The 25,640-nt window shown below is 41.8% G+C and overlaps 1 protein-coding gene across 4 annotated transcripts in view; it reads left to right on the top strand.

Annotated features, from left to right (window-relative positions):
• LOC108678172 (talin-2) overlaps positions 1-25,492 on the top strand; it is a 70,476-nt gene extending 44,984 nt beyond the window's left edge. The window contains exons 13-34 of one of the 4 annotated variants that reach the window (XM_018166525.2): positions 454-709; positions 1,379-1,578; positions 1,852-2,484; positions 2,685-2,819; positions 2,934-3,136; positions 3,723-4,663; positions 4,846-5,652; positions 5,802-5,975; positions 6,191-6,338; positions 6,521-7,805; positions 8,004-8,129; positions 13,577-13,693; positions 14,008-14,193; positions 14,655-14,865; positions 16,590-16,631; positions 18,555-18,682; positions 19,406-19,570; positions 19,910-20,035; positions 20,262-20,486; positions 20,696-20,811; positions 21,625-21,905; positions 23,485-25,492. In XM_018166525.2, coding sequence (XP_018022014.1) covers positions 454-709; positions 1,379-1,578; positions 1,852-2,484; positions 2,685-2,819; positions 2,934-3,136; positions 3,723-4,663; positions 4,846-5,652; positions 5,802-5,975; positions 6,191-6,338; positions 6,521-7,805; positions 8,004-8,129; positions 13,577-13,693; positions 14,008-14,193; positions 14,655-14,865; positions 16,590-16,631; positions 18,555-18,682; positions 19,406-19,570; positions 19,910-20,035; positions 20,262-20,486; positions 20,696-20,811; positions 21,625-21,905; positions 23,485-23,510 — 6,531 coding nt within the window. In that variant the 3' untranslated portion in view covers positions 23,511-25,492. Of the gene's footprint in view, positions 1-453; positions 710-1,378; positions 1,579-1,851; positions 2,485-2,684; positions 2,820-2,933; positions 3,137-3,722; positions 4,664-4,845; positions 5,653-5,801; positions 5,976-6,190; positions 6,339-6,520; positions 7,806-8,003; positions 8,130-11,177; positions 12,141-13,576; positions 13,694-14,007; positions 14,194-14,654; positions 14,866-16,589; positions 16,632-18,554; positions 18,683-19,405; positions 19,571-19,909; positions 20,036-20,261; positions 20,487-20,695; positions 20,812-21,624 lie in introns of those variants that run through there. The other 3 variants (XM_018166523.2, XM_018166524.2, XM_018166526.2) reach the window with 3 other exon arrangements.
• The last annotated feature ends 148 nt before the right edge of the window (positions 25,493-25,640 follow it).

Genomic DNA, 25,640 nt, shown 5'->3' with positions numbered 1-25,640 from the left:
GAAGCTCAAACTACAAGTACGTTGACACGCTCGAGATGAACAGAGTAGCGCTGCATCTTAATTAGAAGCAATCGTGTTCTGGCTTGCGAATTTCTTGTTTTTCCTCGTGAATATTTATTTATATTTACCTTCGTGCTTGCTTTCTTGACAAGCCTTTGATTCCATTAGAGTTTTAGGTTGATTTATTGTATTTAGCAAGGAACTAATTCCCTAAATGATTGTAAGATGTTAATATCAAAACGCTGTATTCAAGTTAAAATGTAGAAATATTTAAATACATCGTCATTGTACAAAATTTTAATGTATGAAATTGTTTAGAGCTCCAATGATGAACAATAACTATTTCAACTTTATAATCTCTCATAAAGCTTTTGATGATACATGCACAATGTCAATAGATGCAGCGTTCGTATAACACATTGTTCGCCTGCTCATAACCCCCCTCTTGTCCAGACTCAGCAACTGCAAATCACAAACGTGACGCTGAGCAAGCCTCAGCGCGCGCTCATCTCGACGCTGGAGAGCGGACGCGAGATAATCACGACGTGTACAGAGGAGCTGGACACCAAAGCTGAGCTGCCTGAGCTGGGCTCTGATCCAGCGTCCGTGCGCTGGAAGCAAGTCACGCTGGACAGCAGCAAGCAGACCGTCACGTCCCAGATCGCTGCCATGAACGCTGCCACCGCCGAGGTCGTCACCCTTACTTCTTGTGAGTTATCCATGCTGGAGTTATGATCTTTCTGAGAGAAATGTGATCTTTTTGATGGTCAAGTATGTAACGGTTCAATACTATTATCTGAAACTCTAAACCGTCGTTTTCTTCGCTATTAATACGGTCGAGGGACAACTTTTCAGCTTCCGTCTGATATTAATTAAGATACCCAAACCTTAACTAGCTTCCACACTGTCTTAAATACGTTACTCGAAACCTAATGTAATTAAGTTGTTCTCGAAGTTTATTTATCTTTGGGGGTTTGTGTTTGTGCTCCCTTGTGTGCCACCGGCACGTCAACATCAAGCTTCATACACTAGAAGTTAAAAAAAAAAAACGGTGAAAACTTTTCGTTACTATCCGTTTCTCTTCATTTTTATTCTCTGGCTTGGCATGCAATACAATTAGTTTTTCATTTTTTAACTGAACATTTACCATATTTTCAGATCTCAAAAAGCGTTATGATAATTAATTTCCAAATGCTAGATCCGAGTTGACATTAAAATGCACTGTTTTGCTCTACCCCGACTCTACAAAGTATTATAATGACTTTTACGTCATGAAATCTTGTAGATTAGCGACAATTATTCTACGACCAAAAGCACTAACATATTGTCTGATACCTGAACAGTTTTGCTATGAACAGTAATATGAATGATGTTGTAGCGGTGCACGACGAGGTGGACCACACTGCCGTGGGCGCGGCCGTGCACACGATCACCAGCAACCTGCCGGAGATGACGCGGGGCGTGCGCATGATCGCCGCTCTGCTCGAGACAGACTCCGAGTCTAACAGCCTCCTGCTGGCCACGCGCAGCCTCTGCAACGCCTTCAGCGACCTCCTCTCGGCCGCTGAGCCTGAAAAGGTAACTCCCACATCAGTCAGTTCGCTGTCTCAACCATTGCAATGTAGTGCTATAATTCAATGCGTAAAGTTCTACTCACTTGATAAGATCAAAAATATCTTCATTCTTAGACTACTGTAAATATTGAGCTTCTCTGTGGTGTTGTTCACATAAATAAGATAAAAAATTTGTTATAGCGACCATTGCGAATGTTGTTCTGTGTTGTGAATCTTTTTACTTTTAAGAATTAATTTGGCTCAATCAGTATGATGCTAATGTTCTGTGGTTGTCCAGGTTGCTGGTCCGCGACCGAACTTGCTTGGTGCTGCTTCTAAAGTGGGTGAGGCGAGCAGCGCTGTACTCAACACCATAGAGACCGGCCACCACCACCAGAGTCAGGACCTCCTCTTGGGCCTGGCCAAGGCGGTCGCCAACACGACCGCTGCACTCATCTTGCGTGCCAAGACTGTGGCCGCTCGCTGCCCTGACGAACAAAAGCAGAACCGCGTGATTACAGCGGCCACAGCTTGCGCCTTGGCCACCTCGCAGCTCGTCGCGTGCGCCAAGGTTGTCGCCCCCACACTCGACAACCCGGCGTGCAAGGAGCAAGTCACTGCCGCATGCAGGGAGGTTGGACGCGCTATGCAAGAGCTCTTGGCTGCCTGCCAAGATGCCAACAACGATCCCGACCTTCAAGACAGTATCATGAATGCCGCCCAGGACGTGGAGACAGCACTAGGACAGCTTCAGGACCACGTGAGGACTGCTGGCCAGGCCGAGGTGACGCAGCACGACGAGGCCCTAGACATCATCCTGACGTCGAGTGACAAGCTCATCGCCAGCCACGGCAACGCTGCTGAGATGGTCAGGCAGGCCAAGATCCTCGCCTCCGCTACCACCACGCTCATACAGTACATTAAACAGCAGGTATGCAATGTATAGAAAATAACACGTGCATACAGTACAGTATATCAAATTATAGATACATCCGGTACTTCAAATCGCTATCCATGTGTGGTCATACCTACCTGCTGTCTAACAATGTAAGGAACAGTAGTTCCTTTCAGGGACTACTGTTACAGTAGCAACTTCTGGAAAAAGTAAATCAAATTAATATATCTGTTCAGGCGAACGATTCAGCCGATGATGACCTGCACCACCGCTTCCTGGCCGCCGCCCGCCAGCTCGCCGACGCCACCACGCGACTCGTGGAAGCCGCCAAGACCTGCGCCGCTTCGCCCAATGATCCTCAGAGCCAGAAGGTCAGACTAGTGTAGTTTCTTAGTTGAGTCTATCAGTTAAAGATGTTTGCTGATGAAATTATAGCTAATTTTTCAAAATTTTACTCGAATTTATCACGTTGGTACTCGATACAGGCGCTGCTGGATGCCGCAGATGCAGTCCGCCGCACCACCAACTCTGCGGCTTCTAACGCCCTCAAGAAGAAGATCATAAAGCGCCTGGAGAGCGCTGGCAAGCATGCAGCTGCTGCAGCCACGCAATGTATGGCCGCCTCACAGGGCGCTGGCCCTTACAACACCAGCATGGCTTCACAGAAAGCCCTCATAACTGACTGCAGGTGATTGAAGGTCTTTGTTGCTGCCTTATGGCACTGAAACTGAAATGTGGTATGCCTTTCACTGGTGGTATGAATGGGGTCTTGAATGATTTTCACTTTAATTTTTAACTTCACATAAAATGGTAATTGCCTGGTATAAAATTAATTAGCTGTGATTTGCAATTGTTGCCACACATCAAAAACCTGATTCTAGAGGCTCACCGTTTAATTTAGAGAGTCGACCTATATAACTTGATTATAATTTTTGCCCTAATTAAAATAAAATACAACTACTACAAATTAGCGGCCAAAATGCAGTATTGTTGTACTTTTGACCTGCAAGTGGTGCTCGATCACAAGAAGGTTGAGAAATACTGTATTATATTAGCTGTCTGGCACAACTGTAAGGTAGGGTATGCGATTTTGAAAAGTAGAAATTTTTGGTTTAGTTTTAGTTGATGAAGTTTGGAACGGTACTTGAAGCAGACGTGACTTTAAGTATAGTCTAGACTCTGAAAAACTGCAGTGATATCGATTGTTGGACAGATTACCAACGTCCTCTTGACATTTTCTTTCGAGTCAAGCGGTTACATAAATCTTTGCACAGGGACACCGCGGACGTGATCCCTCGTCTTGTGGAGGCTGTGAAAGGCACGATCCACAACAGCGACGACGTGCACTGCCAGCAGTCTCTTCTCATTGCCTGCAATGCCTTCCTCACACCTGCCACCAAGATGGCAAGCTCAGTAAAGGCGGCCTTACCAACGGTCGATGACCCAGCCACCAATTTACAGCTGTCCAACTGCAACCGCCAGTTTGTGTCGGCTTTATCGGAGCTGCGCAGTGCCTTGTGCAAGGCGGAGGAGGCATGTGGGTCCGGTGAGCTCGAGAACGCTATGCACATCTGCACAGAGTTGGACCAGCAGCTTCAGGGTTTGCAGCAGGTCCCTGCTAACCAACCCTTGCCTGGAGAGACTCTTCAACAGGCCATGAGCGACGTTACCAACCTAACCAAGACTGTGGGTGCTGGTTTAGCTCAGCTACTGACTGCCGCGTCGCAGAATAATCAAGAAGACTGCGGTAAGGCAGCTCGAGACACGGCTTCAGCTCTGCAGAAACTTACCAACTCAGCTCGCGCCGTTCAGGCCACCACTGGCGAACCTCAGGAGTCACTCATCTCTGCATGCAGAACTGTCATGCAACGATGCCACAGTCTGCTCGCTGAGACGCACCAACTCATGTCTTCGGGCGCACCGCCCGGATCTTCTGTAAGCCAAAGCCTAACGACGAGTGCTCGCAACGTGAGCCAGGCGCTGAACTCGACAGTGGGTGCGCTGCCCAGTAACCAGGCTGTTGACGAGGCCGTCGTAAGCATCGAGCGCTATACCAGCAGCCTCGAGGTGCGCCTCCAACAGACAACCTCGACCAAATCGTACGCAGTCCTGCAAGAAGAGCTCACCCAGGCAGCCCACCGTTTGGAGGCAGCCAGCGCTGATGTCGTCACTGCAGCCAAGTCGGCACCGCATCAGCTCGCTCCTGCGTCTAAGGGTGCGTTACAGCTCTGGTTAAAAATATTTTAACATTAGCTATTAATAATTGACGTCTTTGTGGAAAATTATAATCATTTATTTTTTGGCTCTTCTTTAATTTGCGTTACAGTGCTTGTGTTTTGACTTGCTATTTGAAGGGTTTAAATAAGCAACGTGATATAGATTTTTTTGTGTTTTTAGGCATGTCCAACGCCTTGGGTGAAGTCATGGGTGCTGGATTGGGTGTTGCATCTACGCAGACTCAAGAAGTTCGTGGCAACATCGTCATCTCTCTTAAGACCGTCAGTACCGCTTCATCCAAGTTGTTGACGACCGCCAAGAGCGCTGCGTCTGATTCGAGTAGCAACAAGACCGCCCTTCAGCAAGCCGCTCGTTCACTCACTGACGCCATCAACGGACTCATCGACGTGTGCACGGCAGCAGCGCCGGGACAAAACGAGTGCGACAGCGCCATCAGGGCCATTCAGGCCACCAAAAGCCTTCTGCAGAGTCCCAGTGAACCTGTGTCAAACGCTTCTTACTATGAGTGTCTCGAATCTGTGATGGAACGAAGCAAGAGTTTGGGAGACGCTATGACTGGCATCGCCAATACTGCCAAAAATCTCCAACATGAAAACTTCAGTCATTCGGTGAAGGAAGCCAGTTCAGCAATCTGCGGGCTTGTCGAGGCTGCTGCTCAGGCCGCGTATCTTGTTGCTATCTCAGACCCCAACAGTGTGCTTGGAAGACCTGGTCTTGTAGACCAGGCTGCATTCGCGCGGGCCTACGAAGAGATTCTTCGCGCCTGCCAGATACTGCGCAATGAGCGCAGTGAGCAGCAGCAGGTGCTGTCTGCCGCCACCACCATCGCTAAACATACCTCAGCGCTCTGCAACGCCTGCAGGACTGCTTCTACCAGCACCTCGAACCCTGTCGTCAAACGGCATTTCGTACAGAGCGCCAAGGATGTAGCAAACGCTACCGCCAGTCTTGTCAAAGAAATTAAAGGTATTTAATTTATGCTACTAAGATCTTTGTTTGCGCCTTATATGAACCGGCTTAATATTGTTATTTACATTTCATCGAGTCGAAACTTTTAATGTATGCTTCTATACCATATTTGTATCTGTAATCAAATTAATGAATGTATTATTCAGCTTTGGACCAGGACTACTCCCCGAGCAACAGAGCTCGCTGCAGCCAGGCCACGTACCCGATGTTGGAAGCTGTCGAGAACCTTTACGCGTTCGCCAACTCGCCCGACTACGCCGCTGTGCCTGCCAAGATCTCGCCCAAAGCTCGTCACGCCCAGGCGCCCATCACCGATGCTGGTGTGTTAATTATTTAGTTCCCTTGCTAAATTACCGTTACAACTGTAACAAGGCAAGACATGACCTTTTAATATCCTTGTTTGTAGTTGAGAATGTAGATTGTTATCTTGAATGTTGAGTTCTGTACTGACACATAATTTTCTCGCATTGACTTATCATTAGATTGCTGACATATCATTAGATAGCTGTAGTCTGTAACATGACGTGCATTGCAGGGTATGACATCATTGACGGCGCGTGCTCCATGATCACGTCCGCTAAAAGCCTCGCCGTGAACCCCAAGGACCCGCCCGCATGGCAGGATCTTGCCACCCACAGCAAGAAAGTTTCTGACAGCATCAAAAGTCTCGTGGGATCCATCAAGTAAGATATGGGATATTTTTATTTAGTATAATCTTGTAATTATAATTCAAAAGCGCTCTAAACTACAAGCCTCTTCTCATACTTAAGAACAAAAATTTTATCACAATTCTAGATATTAATTTCATGAAGGATATATTTCATTCATAATATACGTTATTTTTATTGATGTACTCATTCTTCAGGGACAAGGCACCTGGTATTAAAGAATGCGACGACTCCATCGATAAACTCAACTTGAACATCCGAAACTTGGACCAGACTTCGCTTTATGTACTCGACCAAAACTTGCGCCCCAGGAACGATGGTAACTTGCAGAGCTTCAACGAGCAGGTGGAGAACGCTGGGCGCGCTCTCCTCGAGAATATTGACAAGGTTCGCCAAGCGGGCAAGACCGAAGCTGAGAAACTTAGCCATGCCGTTATCCAGATGACGAGTTATATAGACCCTATGGTGAACGCTGCCATCGGGTCTGCATCACACATGATGAGCAGCAAGATGCAGATGAGCATGCTGGACCAGACCAAGACCGTGTGTGAGTGTGGTCTGCAGCTCTTGTACAGCTGCAAGGAGTCAGGAGGGAATACACGCGCTTCGCATTCTCATACTGACCTTGACGATGCTGCTGATACCATGAAAGAAACTCTCCAGGAGCTGCTGTCAACAGTGGAAAGCATTGCTACTGAAGCAGGTGTTGTGTCGGGACTCATTGAGTCTATTACAACATCAATGAATCGGATGGGAGACAGATCTGCAGTATCACAGGTTGATGAAAGTTATTCCTTTGTTGACTATCAAACCAGCATGGTGGCTGCCGCGAAGGAAATTGCTCGATTGTCTCAAGAGATGGTTTCTAAGATCTCAGTTGACCCTAGCCAACTTGGTCAGCTTGGTGCAAGTGTCGCCCATCAGTTCAATAAACTTGCTGGTGAGACAGCCGGGGCTGTCTACTTATCTTCAACTCCTGACGTTGCGACGCGGCTCCGTGCGAGCGTGCATGAACTCGGGCAATCCTGCATCACTCTCATCGCTAATGGCGGGGCATGTCAGAGTGCGCCTCAGGACACGTACTGCCAGCGAGATCTGGCGGAGGCAGCGCGACACACGAGTGAGAAGGTTGTTCATGTTCTGGCAGCGTTGCAGGCTGGCTCTCAGGGCACCCAGGCATGCATTAATGCCGCCTCCACCGTCTCCGGCATCATAGGGGACTTGGACACAACCATAATGTTCGCCACAGCCGGTACACTCAATGCAGAGAATGATGATGACTGTTTCTCCGACCATCGTGAGAATATATTGAAGACAGCCAAGGCTCTTGTGGAGGACACCAAGACGCTGGTGGCAGGAGCTGCATCATCTCAGGAGCAGCTTGCAGTGGCTGCTCAGAATGCTGTGTCCACAATCGTTCAGCTCGCCGAGACCGTCAAAAACGGGGCGGCTTCTCTCGGCGCCAACAATCCTGACGCTCAGGTAATACGAAGCAAAAAATCGTAAACTCGTAGGAAATATTTTTGCAACTTGTAAATATGTTACCTCTATTTGTAAGGTAGTATTCTAGTTTTCGATTATGTAAATTAGGATCTGTAAATTCGAATGATTACTACCAAAAACTATCACTTGTACCTGAGTACTGCTTTACTAATGCGATAACTTATGCTCCTGCTGCAGGTGATGTTGGTGAACGCTGTTAAAGACGTCGCCATGGCCCTGGGGGACCTGATCCATGCGACCAAAGCCGCCTCCGGCAAGTCCATCAACGACCCCGCCATGACCTGCCTCAAGGAGTCGGCCAAGGTAGGCCCTGATCACCTGCCGCTGCAGCAGCTAATATAGACTCGGCCAGCTCCTCTTATCACTCCCTCACATGCCCATAGATACCGCGAGTGACGCCAGTAACGTTGCAGTAGTTACCGCGAGTGACGCCAGTAACGTTGCAGTAGTTACCGCGAGTGACGCCAGTAACGTTGCAGTAGTTACCATGAGTTACTCTTGTTGCTGAAAATGAGAATGGTTACTGCGAGTGACGTTTAGGGGCTAACAGCTAACGCAGAGGATTTTCTGATTTTACTTGTATACGAAATCAAGTTATTTTTCACATGATTTCTGCAAAATATTTTACTTGAACCCCAATTTTTGTATTGCGTGCAGTTACATTTTGGTCTCAGTAGGAGATAAGTTTGTGTTTGTACTTCTTTATTTCTCTGGGCGGAGTATAATTTTTTATACTTTGATAAATCAAAAGATTCTGTTATAAATTTTGTACGAGTTTTAAGCTTGGTTGACCGTTTGATATCGTTAAAATTGAATGACACTTGCAGTACTTCAAGTCTTTGTTTGAATTCATTAATTTTAAAGTTACTGCTTGCTTATCAAAAGATTTTGGCAGCGCTTCGTGATGTGATTTTTTATTCCCGAAGCAAAATGTATGATTTTTCTAGATTTTGCTATCCCATTTTTCATTTTATTTTTCTATTTCTGCTTGTATTTCTGGCTGCTGCTGCCGCCACAATTAAGGATATTGTTTGGTGCCTCCCTAGCGCTGTGCCGCCGCTGCTTCTGCTCCCATATACTGTGCCCATGTAAACTGTTCCCACGTACCACGTATACTGTGCCCTCGTAGCACGTATACTGTCCTGCATGCGTCCTCAGGCTATAAGCAAAACTAATGTTGTCATCCGAACCGAACGCTGACATCCTCATCGCCCCGTAGCACCCAGTCAATAAACACTCCAGAAGACCGTGTAACGCAAACGAAAGTTTTAAACCAATGACCTAGTCTGGGGAAGCTACGGTGCATCCAATACTTCCTTCAAATTTTTGAACAAACCCAATGACTGTTTTCCATACTTGATCATTCTACTTGCCGCATTTAATATTAATGGTGCATTCTAGCTTCCTTATTTCAACGCTCATGATGTGTGAGTGCTCTAAGTTGTTCATTAGACGTGTTGGTGTTGTGTTGTTAGAGTGGCCACTAACCCGTTGCGTGGGGAGAGGGAGGGGCATGTGACCATGCGTGGGCAGGTTGCGTACAATCAATTCTATGCCTCAGTTGCTGCTGATCTTCATCTCGTATAATCTTATCAACATATTAGAGCAAGCGAACAATGCATTGATAGCTATGGTTTCCGAGAAAGGCTCTCTCAAGGTATTTACATTCACGCCGCATGCTTTAGGCTCCATTCTGCGAAGCGCTTGTATGACTTTGACCACACAATTTTTTGTTTATCGCTCTTTTCTACTTATTCCTTGAAAAGATATTTTTTATCAGGTTGCCTCTCAAACTGAGATATGTAAACCTCGTCATATTTCCAAATTTGAAAAGTAATTGCTTTAGCATCTTGCAACGATTTCTGGAAAAAAATTCTATTCCGCGCCGTACTCATAAGGTTGGAATAAGGTGCAGCATTCCGTTTTCTTATTCTATGCATCTCCATGCTTCATACTTGTTTTTCTCCTTCTGGATCGGCCACCGCATCAAAGGACATGCGGCGAACAAATATTTTAAGCAAATATGGAATTAAATTCGCGAAATGCAATTCGAAACACTGGATATGCAGCTTTTATTTGTCGCCTACAGGAGTTTATTCAGCGGCCATTCTCTATTGGCTATTTCATCGTGTAGCAACTTCTCATCTTGGGTGTAGCGATTCATTTATCATATAATCATAGGCTCTCTCATTTTTCTTCCTCAATTAGTCTGTAAAATCGACCCATTCACCTAACTTCTTTGATTTCCTGAAACATACTCGTCTAAGGTTTAAGAGGTTTATAACTTCCTTCTAGTTTCTCACTTAGAAAATATTCAATATATCTTCATTGTGGCCCATTTTCTTTCTTCTTTACGCTTCCTTTGGGTAACGTTTCTATTCATAAGACAATGGGACTACCATTCCTATTAATGATTTGCGAAGCTTAAGTTATGGCAATTATCACTGTTTAAATTACCCTCTCTCAATAATTACCTTAAGCATTCAAGAACTACCCGACATTGCCATTACACCTGCCGTGTACAAAATGTGAAGGTCTTAGGTTGATGGTACCGCAACCTGCGCACGCGCGCCTCTGTCACCCTCCTCTACCGTCGCTGCGGGCAGGGCCGTGTTTATGCTTCTGCTCCTGATCTTGTGTGGTTTCCTTGAAGAATTGCTTATTCATATTCACTCAGAGGAGATGGATTATTGTACTCCCTATTACATATCCTGTATTATAAGTTGAAGATGTGCCTGTTATAGGTTACCATTTTTTGTAAATATTCAATTTAGCGCAAGTCTCAAAAGGAAGAACTACTTGATCGTTATTTGTCAATTGGGACTGATTAAATTTAACTTCGCTTTCAATTATTTAGTTCATGTTAGCTATCAGTTTTTACTCATCGCCGCTGCTTAATATTAAATTATTCGCCTACATCCCCGTTAAAATTGTTATTTTGGCCGATGAATGTATAGGATTAAATGTTATAGGATGAAATTCTTCTATCAAACTATTCCTCAAACTTGGAATATTTACACTTTGAAAAGACGGGGCCTTATGCCATGGTAAGAGTTGACGTCTGTAAATCCAACTTGTTGATCTAGTTGTTCTGCCTTAATATGCTTTAATTGGAGCCAGTGAGTTATAACCGATCACCAACGCTTCTCATTCATATATTGTGCCAAATCTCAAGATCATCAATGTTCGATATATTGCGTATTGTAGTTGAAAAAAATTCACGGTAGTGTAAAATCCTTCAATATCTTGGAGATTATTGTGCATTATGTCGTAAATTCTATGCTGTTTAGAGAATTAGTCTGGAGCAGTTATTCCAACTGCTCAGTGTTTCTGTGCCTTCTGGGGTGCTAGGACGACACTGCTACCGTCGTTCCTGATGCAGTATCTTCAACTTCCGTTGACGTCCCCAACGGACCTGCAGTTCTTGAGGGAGGCTGTGTTAGTGACAGTGGCACAAGCTGTGTCGTTATGGACAGCTCAGGGGGTGTTAGTGACAGCGCTGCTAGTGCTCCTGGTGGCACTGCAGGGCAAGGGGAGAGCGACAGAGAATGGCTAGTGTCTGACCAGGAAGAAGAGCTCGTCCGACTTCTGAGCGTCGAGCATCTGCCTGACTTGCAACATCCGCGATCTGACATCCGCTTAGGCGGCGGTGACTCAGGCTCCGAAGTGTAGTTGCGTGCAGACGTTCTCTAGGGCCGTATATATACGGGCTGCTAATACAACACTGCCGCACACTATACTATTGCTGTTTGATTTCGCCTGGAAGCTGAAATATGTTAAGATTCCCTAACAAAGGAATGGCGTAGATGGATGTTCCCAAAATATCCGTCAATTATTCTTGAAAAATTATAATTTATGGAACGATCTTGTATTGTGCTTTGATATCTGGTTAGTGTGGCGGAGAGTTGGCGTATTGTTCGTGAAAATCTTTTATGTATTTTTATCTGTTCTACGATGCCCTTATTTGCGAATATGAATAAAGAAAAACAAGCGAAAGGAAGAAACTAGCTCTGCGTCAATCTTTTTCCTAATTTAGCTCTTACTTCTAAAAGTCTTTCGTGATCAAAAATATTGTTTAGAAACACAGTCTAATATCACCCCTATCAGGACATTTTGTGTTGCTCACGTTTTACCGTCGAAGTTTTACTGTTGTAGTTATTCAGCTTAGTTAACTTTGTGGGCATTGATCTAGTCGGTGTATAATTTGACCCACGTTACTTAGGAATAGGTTTTATTAAGATGAAATTGATTGATTGTTCCGACTGTCGTCTGTGTATCATCAGTGTGGACTATTACAATTTTCTTCGAGCTGTCTTCATACTTTTTTATTCCAAGTTTAAAATATTGCACTATGATTGTATTGATTCGCTTTCATTAGTGCTTTATTAAGGGAATCGATTGCAAGATGTTATTGCATTTCGTTAAATGCATTCAATTGAAGCTGCTTAAATAATCCTCAATCTTTGAAGTCTTCCAGTTTTGTATATTTTCTCGACCAATTTTCTCGACTCCAAAGTCAGTCCGTGTCATAAAAATGAATTTTACTGGGATGCAATATTGCGTTGCGTTCGCAATATAAACTGCTGCTTGAAACTGTACATCATTCTATTCGCTTACAATGAAATCCGAATTTACATCGATTGCTATCTAGAGAAGCCTTGGTCTCTACTGAACGCCTGGCACACGCCGCTGCCGCGTGTAGAGCGTATACCTTGAGAGAGTCTGTGCTCAGGTGAGCTGAGGAGTGTTGTGTTAGCCCACGTGCGTGTGAATGTTTTCTAACAGCATTAACGTGTTATTAATACGTCGTGTTGTTCTTAGCGAAGTCGTTAGAGAAGTTGTACTGAAACTAAGCCATATCTCATGCACACCTTCTGAAGCCTTCAGTGACGCAGTCCATATACTGTACCGTGTCTTCATTCATCTTTCTTTATATGTTTTAATGTTTCATCTGTTGATGGAGTCTCGAGTACGAAAATAAGGTTATTTGTGAACAGTTACTGCAACAATTAATTCCTGTTACGCCACTGCAGTAGCTGCCATTTTGTTGTAAATTACGTAAAATAACATAACATATAGAGCTCATACAAACAAAAAATAAATGTGCATTTGAATGCAAACAAATAATGCGATGCGTTCGCCATTTAAATTGCTGCATCAATCGTACATCTTGCTATTCAATTTAATCGAAATCCAAAGTACTTCTTCACTGATTGATTTAATAACCGGATAAATTAATTCGTCACCAATAGAAATCTGAATTAACTAAGGTCAAATGTTAGTACGATGGTTAACTTAAGTTGATCGCATCATTCCTGGACGTAAGGCAAAAGCATACGTGTTCTTGTATTTTCAGCCGTGCCTGAACTGATGTTGCCGAGCTTTTTTCATCGATCTAACATTTAATGATTTGTGTTATTAGTGATAGTAGAGCAGAAACCTATATTATAACAATATTTCTCGTAAATAATGCTGGCTGTTTGTGCTATTGTTCTTTTCTCTTATTTTCTTTTCTTATGCATTCTTTGGAATAATTTTATCTGTTTTTTTTTTGTTCTGTGTACACTTGATTCAAATTAAGACGCGTGTTTTATCTTTGTGGTTTTAGTTGTTCTCTCATCTTGTTCTTCTGTTTATGTAAATCTTATGATGGTATATTCATAGCAATTTCGATTATATTACAGGATTAACGTTATTATATTAGTTTGCACCATATAATGATATTGTGATTACATTAATACGGTGTTCAGGTAATGGTGACCAACGTCACGTCGCTCCTGAAGACGGTTAAGAGCGTCGAGGACGAGCACACTCGAGGCACGCGTGCTCTCGAGGCCACGGTTGAAGCCATCGCACAGGAGATCAGGGTGCGGGAATTAAAGCTCACTATCTAGAATAATTTATTCGTCTACGCACGGTAACTCGAATTATATAATATAAAGATTTTGTCTATTAATATATCCGTAGATGAAGGAGTAAGTCGTTAGCGAATTTGGTCCAACAAAATAGAACACCGTTGTGTTAGTTGGGATGAACCCTAAGGAAAATTATTTACCATCCAATGTATATATTACTCAAGTGCGTGATTTTTACTAAACGTGCGTTTTTTTTATAAATGTGATGTCTGTGGTATGGTTGCAATTCAAAGGAAAATTTATCTTTTATTATTATGTTGCTTCAGGCGTTCGACTCGAGTGAAGCGCCCAAGACCCGGGCGTCGCCTGAGGAGCTCGTTAAAGCCTCAAAGCCCATCACGCAAGCGACGGCTAAGGCGGTGGGCGCTGGTAACAGTGGCAAGCAAGAAGACATTATTGTTGCCGCCAACATGGGCAGGAAGGCCATCTCTGACATGCTCACCACCGTCAAGGTGAACCCCATCAATTTATTCATTTGAATGTCCGGCTTTGTTTCGGGACGTATGCTGGATACTTCCTTGTGTCCGGTTAATTTTGCACATCCGTTTTTTTTGTCAATCGCTGCTTGCATCTAATTTTATTGAAGGTTTCTAGGCAGTTATAAATTCTCAAACTTTCTCTTTCGGAACATCAGCACGTTATAGTCATTCCTTTCTTTTGTCTTGATTTCCTCTTCCTTCGAGCTGAAGACCATTTCTCTATGAATTCTGACTCCTCTGCATTTCAAGGCTTATTAAACGCTTAATTTTAATTAAAGTTTAGACGAATTGACATTTTACTACGTGTCTAGCCTCTGATTATGTTTGCTGCGTTTGATGCTTTTCATGACACATGATAGTTCATCATTTTAACTAAGATATAGAGTGACACCAAGGCATCCCAGATTCCTTCTAACCCGTTGACATCTTGGCAGGCTGCGGCGTGGGCCGCTGAGTCACACGAGGTGCGTCGTCGTGTGCTGCTGTCGGGGCACGACACGGCCGTGCAGTACCGTGAGCTGCTGCAGCTGCTGCTGCACAACACGCACAAGCCTACTACTGACTCTAAGCAGGCTCTCTCCGCGGCGTCCAGGAAAATTGCCACCTGCGTCACGGATCTCGTTGCTTCTGCCGAGTCCTTGAAAGGTAACTTAATGCCTGCCTAGTCTAAGTGATGTCGAAATATTCCATAGCTTAGCTTGTTCCTGCCAACGAAAGAGAGTCCGAGCTGGCTTGAGCTCTAACTTCATTTTTCTCTGCCTTGATCTTGATCGTCATCGTTGATGTAATAAGTTCTCGAAAAAATGAAAAGAATATTCATAAAATATTACTTAAAAAATTTCCATGTCAGTTATGAGTCGTGTAAGTGTTCTATAAAGCCCCCGAGCGCAATTTAAGCTGAACTTCAAGGGAATTTTGGTTTGAACCTCCATGCTGTTTCAATCATACGATCGTAAATAAAAATTAATTGAACTTCCCGAAAATCCATCGAGCATCGAGGTAAGTTAAAGAAAATTTGTACACTCATTAATAATGATTTTTGCGTTTAACTCGTCTGTTGTTAATTTTTCGCAAAGTCTAACCTCCATCCTGAAATTACTCCATTTATTGTTGAGAAAACAAAACTTCTTCGTTCAATAAAATCCTTCTCCATTCAATAAATTATTAACTTTTTTAAAGGCGTGTGGGTTTGACGGTAATACTCACCATGTAAATATAGTGCGTGTTTACAAATTTGGCACTTGGTTCTTTATCATACAGTTGGCTTTCTCTCCGGCATTCGGTCCTTAGTTAGTTCAAATCATAAACACTAGAGCCTGCTTTATTTCCCGTGTGTATTTCAGTCATCCGCTTCACATTTCATTTCATCAGTGCGATGAATCATTTTTCGAATCACTTTAAGAATCTATTGATTCAGTTAAGCCGTAAGCGGGCCAATCATATTATTTTTAATTGTTTCGTTCTTATTCTAAATTATGTTCACCGGCTCTAGGATGGTAGCTTTTGTTTATCGCAGATGATTATATGGAGGTTTTGGCATTTAATGTTGACCCACCTCTCACGGAACATGGTTTTAGGTGTAAATTTTTGCTCTCGAAAATGCCGCGATCTCATTTAGTTTTGAGTAAAAACGCATTGTTTGTTGAAAAAAAACATGTAATCAATAATGGTAGTTCTTTTAATCTCCATTTTAGAAAATAATGTAGCACGTAAAGGGTTTTTGATCATTATTATAGCGTTATTTTCAGCTTTAAAACTGAGTCATTACAATCTATTAATCTGAAAATCACGTACATAAATTGAACAAAGTTCAAATGCTTGGGGACCAGGATTTCTTATCGAATGAGTGAGATTGGGATTCTTAGTCATCTTCAAACATATCAAAGATGGCATTTATGGCAGTGGCAGACGGATGGTGAATGTGCTTTCAAGCGGGGAGGTTTGTATTGATCATTATTTGATTATAATTATGAAGCCAAATTTTTAGCTATCTCACCCCTTTTTCTGTACTTAATGCGTCTCATCGAGTGATTCACCTGCTTCCTTGATTATATTCGTTTCATTGAATCCTCCTCGTGTTTCAAACCATCTCCATATTAAACTTAATCTGAATTTGTGCTCGCAGCACCTGACGCTGAGAGGAAACGGATCGGTAATAAATATCCTTTAAACCATGTCGAACTCCAACATTTTTGAAAGCATTTAACGTCTGTTTTCACGATGCGGGATGGAATGAATATTTTGCCGAGCTTGTTCGATATCCAAGATATTTCTGACCGTTTTCTCTCAGTGTTCTCTGGCTAGTTTATACGACGCTGTACTTAGCCTTTAGTATTGCCGTGTGTATAGTTTGTGCGTGTTCTTGACAGCAGGGTTTGGGTGGCAGCAGGTGGAAGAGTCCGCCTCAGCTGGTGAGTGTTTTCGTGGCCGAAAACTACACGTGCATGAGCAACTTTCTTCTAGTTCAGTGCGCCGAAATCGAACTTATTTCGCGGGCTAAGCCCGCGAAATTGAACAAGAAAGCTTAATGTTACAACCCGCCTTCGCGCCGAAGGTGAGGTTTTCTTTTCGGTTAAGTCAGGTAAAACCCAAGGTAGGCACTTTTGGCTCAGAACTCGTGATTTACTATTCGCGGGCACGTATTTGTTATATATTAGTGTATTGTTTAAAGTAAATTTGATTGTTGTGTGTTTGTTAATGTATTGTATATGTATATGTATTGTATATGTATTGTATATGTTTTATTGGTTGTACATCGTAGATTAGTAATGATTGGGGGTTAGTTCGGTAATCTGGTTTTCCCCTTTATGTTGACCCTTATTGTTTGATTGCACTCACAGTTATTTGATTCCAGCAAGTTAGCAACATAAAAATCCAGAAATTTATAGGTGGGCGTAGCAAGACTGAAAAAACTCTTACGATTCCTTGCTGCATCTTGAATGTAAACGAAATTTGTTGCCTTCGTTTGCGTTTAATTTTTTTATTGAGGTAAAAATTAGAGGAATTAATTTATTTTAAATCTCATTTTTCTATTTATTCACATCCTAAGATCGAACAAACAGCTGGGGATCTTTAGAAATTTATTAGAGAACTTTCATCTTTGAATTTAGTGCCTGTGGACAGCATCACATTGGGACTTTGGGAACCAAATTGAAGTGCTCTATGGCCGAATGTTGAAAATAAATTGTAAATACTCATCGAACTCGATTAATTCCTAAGCACCAGTTAAAATTGGTGCCAACACAATGTATTTTACCACTAACAAGTATTTTGTAAAGAGCTAATGATGAAACGGTAGCTCGCAGCTTGGATGAAATTTTGTAATTATTTGCCAATGATTTCGTTGTCGCTCAGAACGTTGCCATGATTTCCGTTACATGCATGAGCGTTTCGGGCTTGTCTGCCATTCTAACTTATGTTTGCTCACAATTTTCCTTTTGCGAAAAAAAATGCTGCTAAATTGATTTTTTTTTGCCTGATGGAGAATAACCCAGCGTTAGGTTCATGATACATTTTGTTCTAATGGTGAGAGTTCACCCTTAATATCATGTTTTTACTTTTTTACAGCAATTACATCGCTGAGCCTGCGAACAAGAAGTTAGATCAATTGAGTTGATGGTGAACTGCTACTAATTATTACGTGCAGCGAAAACGCCGCGGTTTTATGCCCGGACATTTTTTTGTGTGTTCCGTGTTAATTTTGCTTTCACGTTACGCATGAAACTTTGGTGTTGATGTTAAGTTAATTTGCGTGTCTCTACAGTTTCACAATTTCTAACGGATGTTTATTAATTAACTTGATGCTTGTCTTTTAGCCGTATTGTAGACGCTTTATTTGCTCACATAAATAGATTCTGGCTGCGAATTATATTGATTTAACTTTTTGTTTCTGCTGTTGCATCAATGTTTTTCAGGAATGTGTATTTTTATCATGTGTGTATTCAGTGAAAGTCGATTCAGTAGGATTTTTTGGTTCTGCTGATTACAAAGCTAACACTGATATGTAAAATTGTCTAGTACTTTCAGCATCGGGAAGAAGATCATCCTGGAAATGTATTTTCATCACGAACCTTGTCTTGCCTCGTATTTGCTCAATGCATATTGCCACTATTCGAGAAGTGCCTCCAGCAAAACCACATTGTGTATAATGTAATCTTAATATGCTACTGATTTAAAATCAGTACATCAACCTATTTCATAAGGAAAGTCTGAATTGCCGTTCTAAGAAACCGCATACTTAACTTTTATTGATGTTTCACATATATTGTAATCTTAAATTATTTAATTTTTGTATTATTATCATTCGTATGACCGAAGTCCTCCCCCACGTGCAGGCGATGACTGGGAAGATCCTGAAGATCCTACCGTGATCGCTGAGAACGAACTCCTGGGCGCCGCGAGCTCCATCGACGCCGCTGCCAACAAACTCCTGCAGCTGCGCCCTCGTCGCACGCAGGCCAGGGTGAGTTATGCTATTAATTTATTTGTTAGGAAGCGTTTAATGGCGATGGATGGGCTGAAATAGCGTGGTTTTATGTAAACCACGGTACCAAATTTTATGTAAACCTCGGCGGCACCAAATATGGTGCGGTGTTTTCTTGCACCTTGTTTCAAACTTCACGCATCGTTCAGAAAAATGAAGCACAGACGTCAAGATGGAATGGAAGAGTTATGAACCCTCAGAGCAAACACTTCTCCATGTTGACTGTATCACGAAGAAAGTGCAAGATGCAAGCAGCAGTGGTGGTAAGATATGTTTGATATTCTTGGTTGTTGATTATTTTCGACTAAGGATCGAACATATTATTACCACCCTGCGGCCATTCTTCGCGTGACCACGGTTCGCTTCAAAGGCTCTTCATGCCACGCCAACACCAGGGCTGTGTCCACTGAAGAAATAATGACTTCTTCCGTTCTTCGTCTGACCGCGTCAAAATCCGGACTTCTCATCGTACCACTATCTCAAGATTTGAATCGCTACCACTTCATGAAGAATATGGGCTATCATATCATTTTTCATCATATTATTCCGTATTAACTGCAATGGTTCGAATTGTTTTGCATTAAAAGAAAAAATGTATAAAAATACTGTTTAATTAAATAAGGATATAGATTTACACCTAGCTCTCCATTTGTAAACGAAAATTAGGTGTTAGTATTTCAAATGAGGTTCTCAATGTTGCAGGAAGTGGATGAAAACCTAAACTTCGACGAGATCATCTTGGAGGCGTGCAAGAGCATCGCCGCCGCGACGGGAGCGCTCGTCAAGGCCGCGGGCACCGCACAGCGGGAACTCGTGGACAGCGGCAAGGTCAGGAGGCGACCAACCGCTGCCTCTGACGACGGACAGGTAATCTTGACTGCCACTTAGCACATTTGTTTATATCTTTGTAATATGCAGAATTGTATAATATTATCTTGTTTCCATTCATCTATGTGACAGGACCTTTTTTGGTTCTGTAAGTTTTTTGCAATAAACGAACTAAATCATTGAGATGTAATGAATTTGCTATCGGCCATCGATGTATTTCAATGTGCCGCATCGATTTTGCAACGAATTATGTAATTTTTCTGGACGCAAAATGGTCAATCTAAATCTTTAAACTTAAAAATGGTAACTGTTGAGCACAATTTCACCTATAACTTTTTGGTGATGCTTCCTGATAGTTGAAATGTACAATAATTTCAGTGGTCGGAGGGGCTGGTGTCAGCAGCACGACTTGTCGCTGCTGCGACACACTCGCTGTGCGAAGCTGCCAACGCCCTCGTGCAGGGACACGCCACGGAGGAGAAGCTCATCTCTGCTGCTAAGCAGGTCTCTTGTTGTGTCCACACTGTAGCTAGCAAACGATGTTTATTTCCTTTACCGTCAAATTAATGACAACTCATAATTTATTTTCCCAATGACTACTTTTGTTCTTTCATGGATAGTCATTCTCTTAGTATCTGATGAGACTTGAAAATTTCCTCACATTCAGTGTACAGTTTTATGATTGTATAGAGTCATGCAACGAATATTAACTATCGTGCTACACTCTCAGGTGGCAGGTTCAACGGCACAGCTCCTGGTTGCCTGCAAAGTAAAGGCTGACCCGAACTACGCCTCGACGCAGCGCTTGCAGGCGGCAGGCAACGCCGTCAAGAAGGCAACCGACAACCTCGTACGCGCCGCCCAGCAGGCCATCCAGCACGAGGAGGAGCACACGCTCATTGTTAACAAGCGCCTCGTCGGGGGGCTGGCCCAAGAAATTGACGCTCGCGAACAGGTGAGCTGCCGCTCGCGATGAATGGAGCTGCGGTTGTCAGCCTTCCTCACTTTCATTGGAAAATGACGTCTCTGGTTATGTTGTTGGTCTGAGAAAGTGTATGGTGTGGAGAGGTTAATATCTTATGAAAGCTCTTTTTGTGCTGTAATGTCCCCTCTTATCTGCGCTAATCTCGTAATGTATCATCTTAATTTTTTTTTTTTTTGCAGGTTCTTCGAAGAGAGAAGGAATTGATGGACGCCCGTATGAAACTCGACAAGATCCGGCAAGCCAAGTACCGTGCGGGCGAGAGCGGACAGTCGGACACGGACGGCAACATGTCGGGGTAAGTTAGCTGTGCCTAACTTTTCCTTCGTAATTGATTCATCTTAATTTATTAGTCTCAACGTGTAATTTGTTTGGATTTATATTTCAAAGTTAGAAGAATATATGTTAAATTAAATCTGCTTAACTTGACCGTTCCTGGACAGATTATCCCGAAATATTCTCTGTAGAAACGCATCATTTTACTATGATTGTACGAGTTTTGATACTATGTTACTATGATAGCTACTATGTCCAAATAAAGGGAAAAGGTAAAAAAATGTCAAAATTTATGCCGGTGAAAATTAGGATAGAAAAAACATTAACTATGAAATGAGAATAAAACCATAAGAATAAGCGATGTGTAATTGTACTCGGTTGCGAATACTAAATGGGAAGTGTATTGTTTCCAGTACCCAAATTTTGAACTCTAATTATACGTCATGATTTTTTCAATAATGAAGGACCAACAAAATATTGCTACAAATTTTAAAAAATTCCAATATATCAGACTAATTTTCCATGTGCGATATTGTAACCAGAGCTTGAAGGCAAATAAACGCCCTAGTAAATTCATTATATCTTCATTGAAAACGTACGGGTGAATTAAGTTGATGTGTTTTTCGGTTTTAAATCTTGGTTTACTTTCGATATAAGCAAATTGAATAAATACATATATACATATATGTGTATATGTATATATGTATATGTGCAGCTTTCCGCGTAGCACGCGTTTGCTCAGTCGTTGTTTACGTTTAGGCACTTGGAAGAGGCACTGCCTGTAATGATTGTTGTTCTTATGTCAACTTGCTTTTAATTGACCATGTTCGTGCAGTTACGACAGTCCACATGAGACATCTGGCATGCAGCGGACTGTTTACTCGAGCTCCATCCATCACAACGTATCGAACAGCACAAATGGCAGCGCCAACACCAGCGTGAATTACCATCTGACGAGCCCGATGAAAAACCTCTCCCTGAATGACTCGCGGGGCAGTGTAACTAACGTAACTACTCGCACCTACAAAACCGCATTCACTTCCAATCAAAGTGAGCCAGAGACGTCTGAGGTTGAAGATGGACCGAGCTTCCGTGAGGCACTAAAGGCCTTCCAGAGTAAGTCGAACTCGAACTCAGCGAACCAAAGCCCTAACACTTCTCGTAGTGCCGTGAGACTAAACAACAGCAGCAACCCTGAGACCATCCTGCAGACTGCTACTAACAGGATAGAGAGGTCTGTCGAACACACGTCCACCTCTACTAATCGCTCCTACCACATGCAAGACCGTTAAATCTAATACTAATTTTAAAATGTCTATTATAATCCTTTATATGCTTGTTCAAAATGTGCTTAAAACTGCTTATGCCGTGTAAATGATGCTTTTTTGTTAAGTGAGAATATATATTATTAATATTTCCCATAATTCTATTCTAATATAACGGTTTGCAAAGATAACTTAGATACAGTCGCACAACGTCGTTAGTTTTATTGCGTAATTATCATGTGTTTTTTTTTTCGTTGGAGTGCTCCTCCTTATCAATATTAAAGCATTTATATAGCTTCTCAGCTGAAAAAAATTTCTATTTTGATTCACTTAATTATTATTGACGTTGCATTCTACTCTGATTGGTGCTTATATTGTTAATTGCTATTGCTTCATTAATTACGATGTTCCCCATAGTAATTTGTGTGGTAAACTGTGTAACCATCCGAGTATGTCCTGTAGCTTGTGTGGCTACATCAATGTCTTGGAAATGTTGTTCGTACTGCCGTCGGGCCATGTCGTTCGGTGTTCTGATGTCGTAGCGAAGAGTCGTTATTCGGCTCGAGTTTTCACGTTTAAAACGATTTGAAACTTGGCGTTACCACTTAAAACGTTCAGAGTATTTTAATAATGTTTGCTTGTTCGTATATTTGAACTGTGCACAAAGTAAGTATTAATATTTCCTGTCTAAGTATCAATTTTATCATTGTTAGAATCTTAGATCTTGTACGGCAATCTGGGTCATTCAACGGCCACTGATCATCCGAAAAAATTTCATAGCTTTTCATCAACGTAAGTAGATTTGATTGACTAGATTTGATTGACTATATTTGATTGATTGTAAGTAGATTTCATTGATTGTAGGTTCGCAGAAAATAGTTAGTTGAACATACTCGTGGTATACGATCCGGCGTGGCTGTGTCCATGACACGCTCAAGTTCATGCAATGAACTTAATCCATTGCCTTTATGGTTGTCTTTAATGGACTCGTCTTTGGATGAGTTCGCCTTCATCTTTTATGACGTAGTCTTACTGTAGTAAATATAGTAGATTTATACTGGACAGCGTTGAAGAATCTTGTTCTTCTTTGAAAACTTCATACGCCCAGATTTGTATGCTTTTACCACTAGATTAAATTTTCGCTAATATTTATATTGCATGAAAATTGATTTTTAAACTATATTACGTCAGTCAGTGGTAATCTCATGACTCATGCGATTTTAGAAAATTCATGTTCTAATATGACCTTGTACCTCTGAAATGTATTGCCTTGTATTTAATGTAATGGAAAGTGGTGGCAGTTCCATTATGGTGACAGGCGAGGTAATATGGAAGGCATTTTATCCAAGAATACGATTCTTGACCGAGCTGCTGGTCTTCTTAACTCTTCTAAGTTTGATCCATGAAAAGAACGTTAATTCTACCCACAGGCCTGTCTAGCCGTGCAGCCACTTAGGCACTTCCCTACAGGTATTGCCTTGGTTTATTGTAACATGCAGGTTTGCGTAATACCCTCTATTTCAGTCTCTAACTTAAAGCGTCGTTTCCCCACTAAATAGAAATATCTGCCTCCCACTGTAAGGGAGGCCTTAACAATTCTAGATACCTTGAAAGATTGGAGCTAAGTTGGTCAAATGTTATGCGTCGCAAGATTTATGAATTTATTGTGGATAATTTATAAAGAAAATAATGCTGGTAATAAGTTCTTTTAATGTATTTAGCATTAGACTCGCTAATGGATTTCCTAGAACTAAATTTTAGAAAAAAATTGTCAAAAGTTCATCGTGGAAAACTGTCCAGCTAGTTCAAAAAATGTTCTCCAATATATGTAACCATACTTTTCCGAAATCGTTAATATCTCTAATCAAACTTTTAAGCTTATGATTCGAGTCTGATTTGGAGTCCATTTGATCAGGTTTATTTGAAATTTGTTGAAGAAACGTTTGATCATAATTCAATGCACTAATTATTGACTTTGAATATTCACTAACTAACAGAGTGACTGACTATTCTAAATGTTTCAGAGTTCTCTTACTTATTAATTACTAAATTTATTTCATTGTATTGAACAGCTTGACTCAAATTACTGAATACTAACACAATACTCTTACACAAATATGAGAAGTTCTTCGTTATGAATCGTTGCGGGAACATCTACTCACGTCGGTCACCACGTGCCTTCCTCCGCGGCCTGCCGCACCCCATTTTCCTCAAGAGATATTCTTCGCTATCGAGCGTAGCCGTGCACGAATACCTTTTATTGAAATGCATGGCTTTTCTGCATTAAACTTCTCATCTTTACTTGTACATGACAAAAATAAGGCAAGTGTTCGTTTCATGCTTGATATAAACGTGCCTTCAAGGCCTCTCAGTCGGTCTGGCTGACTGAAGCTCTTCCTGTTCTTGCGAGGTAATTACATATTGATTATCAGAGATCATCTTTTAATGATTGTTATATAGGTAAGAAAAGGTTATTAGCAAATAGAATGCTCGTATTTATGGCACGATTTATTGATTTACAGATTATGTCAGCCAGTGTTTATCGGATATTAAATGGTCTGATACCGCGCAGAATTAAATATTTGTGAAGTCAAATGATGAATCGCAACTAGAAATTATTTGACAGGTTACGTCACGCAGACTTCTGTTGATTTCTATGCTCATTTATTGTAGTTTATCGAGAAAGCAAACCTAGTTTTGTAAGTTTTGTTCTTGATTTATCTCACTAATTGTACGCATATATGCTTTGCCTATTGTATCTCGCCGAATTTCAGTAACAATCCCATCTTGTGTATTTTTCCAATTATCAGCCAAATTTTATCAGTGTTTTTTAAGGTTGAGCGGATGTAATATCATTCATTTTGCTTTGCTTTAACAAGTTGCGTGACGTTTCTGAAATTGGATAGAAGTTTGCAAGGCGAACGATCGCTCTTCAAGATTTGGGTCTCGATCGGTGTTTTTGTTATCAGTCGAATTTCCGAATGTGCCTCAACTTCGACCACCGCGAGAATGAGAACTGTTTTAGCTGCTGTCGCTTCAGGCTGTTTTCTGCTTCAATATTAAATAAAAGTTTCAATTAACTATAGATGTCGCTCCAACATATCACTTACGTGTATAGTTCTTCACTAGTGTAACTTGTACCGAAAGTAACTTAACTTAGCTTGCGTGCACTCGACTACCAGTGAAATATTCGTAAAAACCAATACTAATCACGGGCTCACGCAATTCTGAACAATTTATCGTTGAACCTTTGAAATATATATCTTAACATTCATTGAAGTCGAGTGGATCGCTTGTACTGCCCCACCAGCCTATCCGTCACGCTCGAGGCTATGACCGAGCTTGGTTCATCTTTCGCTCAGTCCGCCCCGTTGTATAGAAATGGATTATGAGAGCCTTAACAATTTGCTTCGTTAAAATATAATGTGCGTGTAACTTGCTCGGCTTTTAATCAACCTTTAATATTTCCTTATAAGCAGTGCGCTTCAAACGTACAAGATGAATATGCAAGACAATATTTATCGACAAAAAATTTGCTAGAATTTTTTTTCAAAAATTGTTGTTCAAATGTTACCTCCGTTGAATT

Source organism: Hyalella azteca, unplaced genomic scaffold (assembly GCF_000764305.2).
Source record: "Hyalella azteca isolate HAZT.00-mixed unplaced genomic scaffold, Hazt_2.0.2 contig2554, whole genome shotgun sequence".
NCBI classification, from domain to species: domain Eukaryota; kingdom Metazoa; phylum Arthropoda; class Malacostraca; order Amphipoda; family Hyalellidae; genus Hyalella; species Hyalella azteca.
This window is presented reverse-complemented; position numbering and strand designations above follow the sequence as displayed.